This window comes from Spinacia oleracea, chromosome 4, assembly GCF_020520425.1.
Source record: "Spinacia oleracea cultivar Varoflay chromosome 4, BTI_SOV_V1, whole genome shotgun sequence".
NCBI lineage: Eukaryota > Viridiplantae > Streptophyta > Magnoliopsida > Caryophyllales > Amaranthaceae > Spinacia > Spinacia oleracea.
In genome coordinates this window covers 141,625,678-141,638,556 of record NC_079490.1, presented here as the reverse complement: position 1 = coordinate 141,638,556, position 12,879 = coordinate 141,625,678, and the positions used below count along the sequence as shown (strand labels likewise).

Sequence of the window (12,879 nt, the reverse complement as noted above, 5' to 3'; positions counted from 1 at the left end):
GAGCACGAAGTTATAATCCGATTCATTAGTGAATCTAGCAATGAAGTACCTACACCCAATATCCGTGAGAGAGAGTTCGCCTCGGACACTCCATTTTTTCTTAAGACGTCTCATGAGTCCCATATACCCTAAATTCCCATCAAACATTTTTGTGATTAACGAGTTTTTCCAGGGTCTTCTCATTCTTTGCTTTTCTTCCTTTGTGAGGAGGATTATTGGACATCTGTCATCATACGGTAGGTCTTCCGGTGCCTCATCATCATCAGAGACATCTTCTTCCACTTCCTCAGTTGCGAGTATGTGTGGTTGCACAGTTGAACTATCACCCTTTAGCATGTCTCTAAATGAAATCGTATGAGGGTGATTTCTTGTTGCCCTATCTTCCTCAATGTTCATATCTTTCCTGGTTGGGGTGGGTTGTGCTGGGTGATTGATTTCAGCATCATTCATGATTTCATCATTTGGGTTGTTTCTAGGGATGATTAAATGGGTGATTTTCCTTTTGGGTTTCTTGTTTGATCGTATCATTAGATCTTGTTCTTGAGGGGATTTTGGAGCTTCATTGGAGGTTTGGTCGAGAGTGTTTTTGGCGAGAGAATTCATGTTTCTCGATTTTACATAGACTATTAATCTTTGCTAGTACACAAATTCTTATTTACAATGGGTGTACAATAAATATTGTACACCGGAGTAAAAGTTGACTCAAAATGCTTAAAAGTTACATTTATATATGTAAAAGTTATATATTTTTTGATGATAATTTTTTTCATTTGAATCAAAATTAATTCTTCAAAATCACTAATAATGTATAAATTAATCATTTCACCCTTTAAAATGTTTATCTATAAACTTTTTATTTTTATAATTTAAAAGTTACAGAAAAATAGGTTAAAGTTACAAAAAAAACTGTATAAAAGTTATCTTGGTGTACAATAAATTTATTGTACACCTTGTGTGCGCAAAACCTTATCGGTAACCCTAAACCATTTGTAAATGCCTTTTTTCTTTTACTTTCAAGTTTTTGTCCATATTGATATATTGTCTTGCATTCTTAGAGCATGATTATTGGAGAGGATATATATATATCATCTCCTCTACTCTCTCTCCTTCTCTCCTTTTGACACATCATTTTCTCTTTCTTTCATATCATTTCCCACTCTACTTCCTCTTCATCTTCCTTTTTTTTTCCCACACATCAAAGAGGATCCTCTCTTGCTTCCTCTCTCCTACTTTTACATACCCCACCACATATTATCTTTCTTATTAAATTTAGAAATAATTATAATTGCAAGTGTTTAAAAAATAATTTAGCTATCTCATTTTGTATAAAATGATGCTGTAAAGTGTGGGGCCCATGTTGGGCAAGTGGGTGCTCTGATTATGCTGAACTGTGGGACCCGCGTCCAAAACTCAGCAATTCCAACCAGTAAACGACGTCGTTTTGTGCAAAACAAAGACAAAAAAAATATAAAATGCAGCGTTTTATCTAACTGATATATCCTCCCCCAAACACAATATATCCTCTCCATATGGAGGATATATTGCATTCCTCTACCAAAGTAGTATCCTCTCCTCCATTTCTACATCAATGAGGATACTACTTTGGAGGAGAGAGAGTGTAAGAGAGGATGGTATATCCTCTCCATTGCCCATGCTCTTATCAAGAAGCATCTTGATTGAAGGGTCGTTTTTCCGCATATCAGATATGTGTGGCAACACACATATCAGCTAAAAGACAAATAGCTAAAAGATAAAAAAGAAAGTATCATTCATGTTAAAAAAGTATCATTCTGTAAAAAAAAAGTACCATTTTTGTTTAAAAAAGTACCATTCAATTTCTTTTTTGTCCTTTTTCTTATTTTGTCTTTTGTTATGATATGCATTTGCAAGCACATATCTGATATCCGAAAATACTTCCTCTCTTGATTAATGAGTAATTTTAGTCCTGATCGTCATCTATTGATAAAAATATAGGGGTGTCATTGTTGTAAATTTCACGTACTATTTAAATTTCATAAACTCTATTTTGTCGAGTCTAGTCTATATTGGAGGAGAGTTTAATCATATATAAATCTGATCGGGTTCTACTCTTCTTCATATCGGAATTTCTTAACATCATTGGACCCTTCATTTTTAGGGGGAAAACAATGAGCCGAGATTATTGGATCTGATACCATGATAAACTCCGCTAGGTCAAGTCTGGTTCATTCTGAAGGAGAGTCTTCACTACGACAGAAACTGCATTTTACAGCGCTTAATAATGCATTTAACAGCGCTTCTTGAAGCGTTGTTGATGGCTTCGCTATTAAAAGTAAAAGGTACCTTTAATAGCGCTTTTCAAAAGCGCTGTCATATGTAATATCTAGGATAATTCAAATGTTTCTTTCATAGCACATTATAAACGCTATTAAAGAAACGCTATTGAAGATTTGGCGCCATCTTTCAAATTATTTTTTAATAGCGGATGTTATGAAGCGCTATTAAAGTTTTTTTTAATATAATATTTATACCTGAAAAATATTTCTTTTTTTATACCGCAAATACACCATATATTGAAAAATAGTAAATAGTTAAAAATTAATATGCATACCTCAATTAAAAGAATTTTTACATTGTCACCCTAATAAAACCGATTACATAGATCTAAACTAAAACTAAAAATTAAACTACGTCGTAGAATACATTAATCAATACTTCAATAGAGTCTTATGTTTGTTGGTTCCTTCAACATAACCTAACGATTATACAATTGTTGAACAACATAGCGCACCCAATCGGTTCTTACTTCGTCAATCTGCTCTTTGTCATAACTTGAAAACTGACAATCTGAAAAGTACTGCGAAACAATAGTGTATAAGAATTCATACATATATAGAAGGAAAAAAAACCCGAAAGAATTAATATTACCATAAATATTAACATTAAGTGCAATACATGAAGAAAAAAAATGAATTTCGCATTTTGGAAGTTAGTATTTGCGGATTAGTATTACCATAAACATAAAGTGCCATACATGAAGAAAAAAATAATGACCTTACCAAAATATAGAAACATGCATTCAGATGGAAGTATGGAACTGCCATGCCCAGAAGAATGAGAAAACCACAAAAGCAGGAAGAGAGGAAAAGAAAAAGAAAAAAAAGCAACAAAAAATCTGAAGCTTGTGCAAGGAAATGTTTGAATGTTTGAATGCAGTAGGGGATGCAGTAGGGGATGTGGTAATGTCTGCAACAAAAAATCTTGGTATGGTAGTAATTAAGGGATGCAGTAGGGGGTGTGGTAATGTCTGCAAGGAAATGTTTGAATGTTAGTATGCCTGCAATCCAAGCTGAAGCTGAAGGGGTGATGTCCGGGCTGCAGTGAGAAGGGCCCTAAACTACTTAAGGAAGCTCGTGGTCTGGATGATGTTGTAAAGGTTCGTCCCTGTCCTTAAGAGTACTTATGCAGCGATAACCTTTGTTGGATTTTAGTGTTACTGTCAATTGACCAGCATGAATCTTCATTTGCAATAACTAGAAGTATTTGGATTAATATTGTAAAGAAAGTTTCAGAACCTAAAATACTCTATTACACTGGTTTGATTTGTTTATGACTGAAACTTTCTGCAGCCATATAAAAGTGACTGATGTACAGAAAAGTTGTTAACTGCTGCTTTTCAATTGTTCTTCCTGCTGATCACCTGTCTTGCATTTTTTTTTTCAGATTTTGAACGACATAGCTGGAGATCTGGATGCCAAGAAAGCTTGTGCGAATGCATTGAAGCTACATAAAAAGTACTTAAAACGGGTAGCTTTCTTTCCCTTTCCCTGGAATTAAAATCCGGGCTTTTGTTGTTTTAATTAGTAGATGAAAACAACAGAAAAAGGAATGTAAGTGAAAGATAAATGTTGTTTTCACCTGAAGATAAAGATATGTTTTTGGAACTGAGTTGATGTTGATCAATATGTTGATGTAAGGTTTTGTGTCATTTTCAGGCAAAGAAGATATAGGCACGAAAAATGTAGAACTTTTTGTCACAGTTGAGATCTAACCTATCAATACGGTGTAATATCTAAAAAATTGACTAGTTAGGCAACTAACAACAAGAGCAGCCAGCCCATGGTGACATAGCAACACATCAGCCGTACTAATTGTCATAGAAACACAGCAGTAGGACAAGAAACAGGACAGTCAACAGCAGTAGAAGTAACAGGACAGTCATCACGGGAACACCAGACTCCAAAATTTTCAGACCACTAAACTACTTCTATACTTAAATGATCTAGAAGCAGGACAGTCAACAGCAGTAGAAGTAACAGGACAGTCAACAGGACTCCATAGAGTGGACAAAACCAATCACTCCAACAGACTAAGTTCAGCTATACACTCCAACAGACTAAGTTCAGCTAATCTTTGCAAGTGTCCGGAAACCAATCACCCATACACTCCAACAGACTAAGTTCAGCTAATCTTTGCAAGTGTCCGGAAATACACAGCAACACTAAGTTCAGATTTGCAAAACAAAAAAGTTCAACAGAAATAAGACTTACTTCTTCAGAAATTTGAAGTCGCTTGTGTGAGATTATCTCCTTCATGAATCTCATCACATAATATCCACAATCTATGTAATCTTCTTGGCAAGGACACTACAAAAATAAACCACAGGTTAGTAAATATTCCATACATTTTCTGCTCGAGCTAATAAAATAATATATAAAATGCTTACTTGTATTTTTATCCATTTTGTGTTCATCTTCAACTTTGTGGCAAGCTCCCTGTCACTTCGAAATTGGAGAAGTGCTCTAAAGGGAAACAAAAATTAAGACAAGACCATTAGTTAATTATCATATAAAAATTTAATTAAAGACAAGCAATGGTTGTTAATTAAACTCACTTACGTGTTAACGATTTCAAGTAAATCCCCAATGATGCCTTTTTCGTTTCCTATGAATTCAAGAGTATGTAAAGAATCCAAGTAATATACTGTGTTATTGTAAGGATCAATGACGCACAAAACCCAATGAAACCTACGAAACATTATATCAAATTTTAAGTCATAGGAGAAAGATTCTCAATACGCAGACATTTAAATATAAGTGAGTGAAAGATATTATACTGTGCATTATATGGAGCAATGAAGATTTTTCCTTTAGCCGCCGTTTCTTTTAGTGTGTCTATAATGTATTGCGTCCGACTTCTTTTGCACTCTTTTACCTTCTTCGACTCCCCTTTTTTAAATTCGGTAAAAAGGGATATCCCCGATGGGCATAAAAACCCAAAAAAAGCAGAGCATCCAGTCAAACAACATCGATCATATAACTTCCTATAAATTTTCAAGGAAAAATATGTATATTAAGGACTATTAGAAAGAAGATGTAACAATTCCCTAGATTTCAAAATTCAAACGGATAAGTTAATTTCAAGGAAATGAAACAAAAAGGAATATATACTTACGACATATATGTCAATATATGGGGAAGTTCAAGTTCTTTCTGTGCAAGGAGACGGAAGATTTCTTTCCTACCAAGAAAGATGTCCTTGCTTTGTGTTGTTACTCCAATGTCAATTGGCATTTTAATTTGTTCGTTACGTTCCATCTTCGAAACACAGATATGGAACATAAAAAGGCATTCTGGAAGGGTAGCCACATCTATATTTCCCTCACAACCGTCGTCTACCTTGTGAGATTCTCCTGTTGACGATGTTGGAGTTTTGATGGATCCTACTTGTTTGTCATTATCTATTGAAGAAATTTCCGCCGATAAGTAACACAATCGTCGTTCATAAACAATGTTAAAAACTATAAATAATACACATGTAGAAATAATTTTTACCGCCGTATCTAGAACAATAAGTTCTATAGGCCAGAAAACAAGGGTCCCTATAGATTCTCCGATGGTTACAGCTTCTCCTTCAAGCGGCACGGGCAAAGGAGTGTCCATCTCCGTAGAATAGCTGATACCAACTCGTGCATATCCTGATGGTATTGGTAGTAGATGCATCACTGTTCCAGTTTTGAAGTTGTGAACATTCCCCGTAGCAACCACTCGATACCGAGGATTGGACAATGCTAATTTGCAAGGAGTTAAACCCTACAAGAGTCAACAAATGAGTTACAAATTCACAGCATCAACGTCAATGGAAATCGCATTAGTCATGTTTCTTTATCTAAATTAATTCAGAAATCACGAGAATGTGGCAGATTGTTTTTTCAAATCAGAATTATTTGGTTCAATCTATTTACCTCGGGAATAATACAAATATCATGTTTTGTAGTTGCGTCCCCAATGTGATCTAACTTCAAAACTTCGACATTCTCCTATAAATGAAACTTTGTCATGTTAGTTGTTCAAAGGAAAGCACTTAAACTGAATTAGAGAGCATAAGAACCAGCAAAAATAGAACGAGTCAGCTGATATTGCTGACTGCATTATGCTGCTGCTCACTGCAGTACGCTGCTGCTGACTGCAGTACGCTGCTGCTCACTGCAGTACGCTGCTGCTCACTGCAGTATGCTGCTGCTGACTGCAGTACGCTGCTGCTGACTGCAGTATGCTGCTGACTGCAGTATGCTGTTGCTCATCTGTTGACTGCTTATATCAATGATCACGGTCCACAATGAGATCTACAAAAGGAGTCTAGATAACTAAAATGATAATATAATACCAGAAGTATATGAGAACTTATATATGAGAAACTTTTAATCTATATTGTTGTGTGTCCTAATCATAATAGAGTTTCCTTGTCCAACCAGATTTTTAAGGTATGCGTCAGTCAAAGAAACGAAATTGACATAGGCACATGGTTCAATGAAAATATTTAATCTATTTACCTCAGGAGAACTAGAGATAGGTGTGTCCTGAATGTGATCTAACATTAAGCCATCAAGATTCTCCTCCTCGACGTCCATTTCATCGTCCTCCTCCTCCTCCTCGTCTTTCTCCTCCTCGTCGTCTTTCTCCTCCTCCTCCTCGTCTTCCTCCTCCTCCACCGAATGATTCTTTCTTCCCTTAGGCTTTCTTCTCTTCATATCCTTTATTTCCCGCTCCAAGATTTTAACCCGTGAGCACAATTTTGTCACTTGATCCATATACTCTTTTCTAGTTGTTATCGCTCCAAAATAATCTGTATTTGTCACTCCAACTCCAACCCCTCTCACACGACCACCATATCGTTTCTCCTCCAATGCCTTATACAATACATCTAGCCTACCCGTGTCTTCAATCTCTCCTTTTTCAGCTTGATGCATAAAATAATCCTACAGCATTCATAAGAAACAAAGTTACAAACAAATTTATTACATTGATAAACATATTATTATATGACAAATCAGATATCACTCCATATCAAACTCATACTATACGCTTAGCAACTTCTTTAGCCCCTTCCTGAATATTCCCTTTGTTGTTGGTCCTCATTAATTTCCACAGTTGAGCTCGACTAACCGATGATACATAAATGCGTTTCTTAGCCATCTCTTCGATCTACAAGAAATTAAAACTGTGACCTTTCTAGGATACATTTTACATCAATTTAAACATAGACATACTCAAAATTCATTTACCACATCTTGCTCAAATCGAGCATATCCTCTACGAGCACGCTTTTGATGATATAAATGTCCCCCTGCAGACTTCTTTGCGGCTGCACTCTTCTCCTGATAAACAAAAATAGGTCAAGATCTGTTTAGCAGTGCTGAAATAAGGCTACAGATCAGATACTTATTATTATCAAATAATGCTACAGATCAAGTAATAAATGATATGTTCGGGAGCAGAATGGATGTAGATGGTCATCGAACATTCAGCACGGATACCTCTTTACTGCAAGAGCAGTGCAAAGTTCTTTGCGAGAGACTGAATAATTCAGTTGCATTTTTGGCATTGTCAGATGCACAAAGTACAACGAGAAGAGAATTGACAACCAAACAATGTGGCACTGATTGTAAGGTATTTTTCAGGTTAATTTTTTTCCAGATTTAGCTCATTACTTTTGGTGTTTTTCTTCAACTTGACATTAGCCTACACCGTTTTTATTTCCAGACTTTTAATCTAACTTTCTGCCTGTACAGTTCTCTTGATTAATTAATTTTAATTCATTATTCTCTTGTAAAATGTACATTACTTAATTATAAGGAATACCCAAAACAAGATGTAGAAGAAAAGCCACATCAGGGAGTTCTGAATTGTTTCTTGTCAATCTATCACGATCATTTTGTGGGTACTATGTTGATACTGAATTGGTTCCATTTGCTTTTTTTTGCTGTGCTTTAGGTGTTCCTGTGACTCTCTGTGCAATCCTACACTACAACTATCACAATCTGCAGCAGCTTTTCCATTTTCTATCGAACAACATGCTTAATGATTATGCATTTGGTTTATTAACCCAGTAGTAATGAAACACTCATTCTTCTGTAAATCTTTAAACGAGTATAGAAAGAACATACCGCCCATTCTTTTGTAAGTCGACTTTGAACAAACTCTTTCCAATCATTTGGCTTGATAAAATTGTATTGCTTTGGTGGAGCTGTACGTATTTCCATTTGCGGTGTCCAGGTCCAATTTCTTGTGAGATCGGATTTGAAGTTCGTCTAAGCAGCATTAGCTTTTTTCAACATCCATTTTTTCTTCTTGGGGTCAATGTTATATGTTATCTAAGAAGTAAAGAATAAAATTAATCAATGTCGATGTTCACCATCATATAAAGAATAGTTATTTAACAAAATGCAATAATGATATTATTACCGCAACATCTTCAAACAGAGAATCTAGCAAACGTTGAGGAACATTTTTCCATGCCTTAAGAGTAATTGGGATATTAGCGCGGATGCTAGTTCCCCAATAACTCATCATAGGTACACTGTGTTTACCAATTGGTAAATCATTAATGTTCCAATTAACCTGAAATTTGAGCCCCTTATTCCTTGCTCGAACAACTTTACTCATTCTAGTGGCTCCACGACCTTTTTCTTCTTTTCCTTTCTTTGGGAGGGGAACAAATTCAGTGGTATGCTGCTGTGAAGAAGCCATTGGTCTGAGAAAACAAGTGACACTTAATGTAAGTACAAAAAGGTCAGGTTATCAAAATAAATAAAAAGTGTTGCAGCGTGCCGGAGTCAATAGGTTTTGAAATTTGTGTTGTTTCCCACTGTTCTGATTTTCTAAACAAGAGGATAACAACAAGAATAATTTTTTAAAAGCACTGTAATCCAATTCCCAATTATGATCAATTACCCCATAATAAGACATTTTTGCATATATTGGATTTTTGTCTTTTGTACTGGAGATATGCATAGCTTCTGCCACAATAGTCACACCACTATTTTTATTTGTAATCTCTTTGTCTCTATCCTTTGTGCAAAATGTATAACCATTAATTTGATAGCCAGAATATGATAATACATCCCTACGAGGACCTCGAGACAACCACTTCAATCTATCAGAAATGCTAGATGGTGACTTATCTAGTTCCTTTGCAACTTGAACTTCTAACCATTCAATGAAGGTGGAATTATGCTTATCGGTGATCCATTTCTCATTCTTACCTCGATACTGGGCCCTCAAAATATCCATGTGTCTCTCCACATACGAATCAACCTCGGGACTATTGTGTAAAACATACAAGTGTGCCTGGTTCAACATGTCATGGGATATAGTTAACACTTTGCATCCCATAATCCCCTTCCCTTCTATCCCTCCCGAATATCTAGGCTTTGGAATCCCTACAGCTTCAAGCGAAGAAAGAAATTGACTACAATGTTCAATGGCTTCTTCTAGCACGTAGCGCTCAGCAATGCAACCTTCTGGTCGACTTCCATTCATAACATAATCCTTCAAAATCTTCATGTATCTCTCGACAGGGTACATGTATCTTAAATAAGCAGGCCCACACAGTTGGATTTCTCTAACCAAGTGGACAGTTAAATGGACCATTATGTCCAAAAAGGAAGGCGGAAAATACATCTCCAATTGGCATAAAGTAATAATAATGCCACTTTGCAAGCTAGTCAACTTCGACGGGTCAACCTCCTTGCTACATATCTCACTGAAGAAAATACAAAGTTTGGTGATTGCATCTCGAACATGATCTGGTAAAATGGAGCGAATAGCCACTGGTAATAGATGCTCCATGAGAATGTGATAGTCATGAGATTTCATACCTATCAACTTTAGGTCTTTCATTGAGACAAGATTTTTAATGTTAGAAGAATATCCCTCTGGAACCTTAATTCCATGTAAAGACTCACAAAGCACCTTTTTTTCTTTCCTACTAAGAGTGTAGCATGCCGGAGGGAGATAGGTACGACTTCCTTTCTTCTTTACAGGATGCAATTCTTTTCTAATTTTCAAGTGCGCTAAATCATTTCTCGCATTTTCCCCGTCTTTACTCTTGCCGGGCATATTAAGGAGTGTGCCAACCAAACTTTCACAAATATTCATCTCAATATGCATCACATCAAGAAAGTGCCTAACATATAAGTTCTTCCAGTATGGAAGACCAAAAAAAACTGACTCTTTCTTATAGCCCTTACTAGGGAGTTGGTTGGCATTTAGTTTTCCATGTTTCACATTCAACCCTTGCACTTTCTTAAATATCTGATCCCCAGACAAAGGAATAGGAAATTTACCTTCTTCGCACTTACCATTAAAAGCCTTTTTCCACTTTCGGTAACGATGCTTCACAGGAAGCCCCTTTCGATTTGCCATGTACACAATCTTGTTAGAGTTAGGTATTCTAATCGAGGATGTGTTCTCATCACATATAGGGCAAGCGTTATAACCTTTGACACTATATCCTGAGAGATTACCACATGCCGGAAAGTCATTAATAGTGCCAAATAGCATGGCTTTTAAATTGAAATTTTCTTTACGGTGAGCATCAAACACCTCTACACCTGACTCCCACAACAACTTTAAATCTTCAACTAATGGTGCTAAATAAACATCAATATCATGGCCTGGTTGCTTTGGGCCCGAAATCAATGTAGATAACATCATATACTTTCGCTTCATACACAAAGCCGGAGGAAGATTATATATCATTAAAATTACCGGCCATGTGCTATGAGTGCTACGTTGATTATCACGAGGGTTCATGCCATCAGTTACAAGGGCAAGTCGCAAATTTCTAGGTTCAGCTCCGAAATCAGGGAAGTCTTTGTCAATCTTGACCCATTGTGGAGAATCGGCAGGGTGTCTCAACATACCATCTTTCTCTCTTCCATCTGAATCCGCATGCCATGTCAAATTCTTTGCCTCTACTGGAACACTGAAAAGGCGTCTGAATCTTGGTATTATTGGAAAGTACCACATAACTTTGGCAGGCACCTTATTTATCTTATATCTAGAAACATTACACTCGGGGCAACTCTCTAATGAGGCATATTCTTTTTGATACAAGATGCAATCATTTGGACAAGCGTGAATTCTCTCGTAACTCAAGCCAATTGAGGTTAGCATCTTTTTAGCATCATAAGTGCGAGAAGGAAGCAAGTTTCCCTCGGTAAGAATCTCATGGAATGCTTCCATGAACTCAGTAAAGCATTTATCGGTCACGCCATTTCTCGCCTTAACGCTAAGCAGTTTTAGCACACCAGATAATCTACTAAATTTAGAACATCCAGAATACAATGGTTTCTTTGCATCACTAGACAAGTTCTCCAACATCTCTGGACAATCTTGAATGCTTTCTTGTAAGGCATTAATCATTTCTTCTACCCCGTCATCATCATACGTAAGTTCTTCGTGTGTCTCGTCTTCCATCCAAGTATCAAATCCCATACCAGTATCTACGTTAGAAGAAGCATCCCCTAAAACTTCACTGTGGCTTAACCAACACTTATACAGTTGATTAATACCCTTAGTAATAAGATGATCTCTTATAACATCAACACCAAGTCGAACCATGTTATTGCATTCAGCACATGGACACAAAATATTATTCTCATCCTCCGCATGTTCAACTGCAAATGAAATAAAATCCTCTACTCCTAGCTCATAATCATCACTACATCGCTTAGCATGCATCCATTTTCGATCCATAACTGTTATGATATTTTTAAAAAAAGTGTAATGATAGCAGAAGAACATATTAGCATAAAAAAGTATAACACCACAATCACAGCAGAATACATTAGCATAAACAAGATGACATATTAGCATAAACAAGCTTACAGATTACCATAACAAGTAGAACAACACAATCATAGCATAACAGATTAGCATTAACTAGCATAACAACACAATCAAATGCACACTACATGTAATAATTTGCAGTTGATCTACTCCAGAATCAGCTATCCGGCCTTTGTTGCCGAATGCAGAAATATATTTCTTTAACTCACTTTGAATATTTCTGTAAATCGTAAGATTCCATTTTAGCCACTTCCTAAAATGTTTTTATGTTTTGAATTGGGAATATCTGAATAACTGCAGGTGTTATTTACACACGAGAATGCTGATGTTATCCTTGGGATCGATAACTTAGACAGAAAACGGCTAATGCATAACAACAGGTTGAAATTCTAGTCTCAGCAACAGAAATAAAAGATGAGATTAAGATGATGATATGTCTGAATATGAAAGAATAGTAATACCATATGATGTTAATTGTGAGTATATGACTAATGAAAATCCTCGTAAGTAAGATCATACAGAAGCTTAAGGAATAAGAGCAAGCTAAGACTAGATTTCCCATTTTCCCTTGTATTATATGTCAAGGTGAAACGAATTTGTTTTGGATTCAAAATAGTTTTCCACATTTTCATCCCCGTCCCTAATTTACTTTCCTCACCCTCTCAATTATTTCTGATTTTGCTAGCAAGGAACACATACATAAGAAGATGGGGAATAAAAACTGATTTTCATCATGTACATTCTTTAGAAAATAAAAACTCAGTTC

At 36.0% G+C, this 12,879-nt stretch overlaps 1 protein-coding gene and 1 long non-coding RNA gene across 2 annotated transcripts; both read right to left on the bottom strand.

Moving 5' to 3' along the window:
* Positions 1-2,565: 2,565 nt before the first annotated feature.
* Positions 2,566-3,169, bottom strand: LOC130459646 (uncharacterized). Its single transcript, XR_008919172.1, has 2 exons — positions 3,039-3,169; positions 2,566-2,836 (listed from the first exon to the last, which is right to left on the bottom strand). It is a non-coding gene; the product is annotated as an uncharacterized lncRNA (long non-coding RNA).
* Positions 3,170-6,481: 3,312 nt separating this feature from the next.
* Positions 6,482-8,432, bottom strand: LOC130471959 (uncharacterized). The gene is made up of 6 exons (XM_056842330.1): positions 8,426-8,432; positions 7,796-7,917; positions 7,544-7,636; positions 7,338-7,463; positions 6,812-7,237; positions 6,482-6,604 (listed from the first exon to the last, which is right to left on the bottom strand). The coding sequence occupies exons 1-6, from the start codon at positions 8,430-8,432 to the stop codon at positions 6,482-6,484; spliced, it is 897 nt and encodes a 298-aa protein (XP_056698308.1).
* Between the last annotated feature and the right edge of the window lie 4,447 nt (positions 8,433-12,879).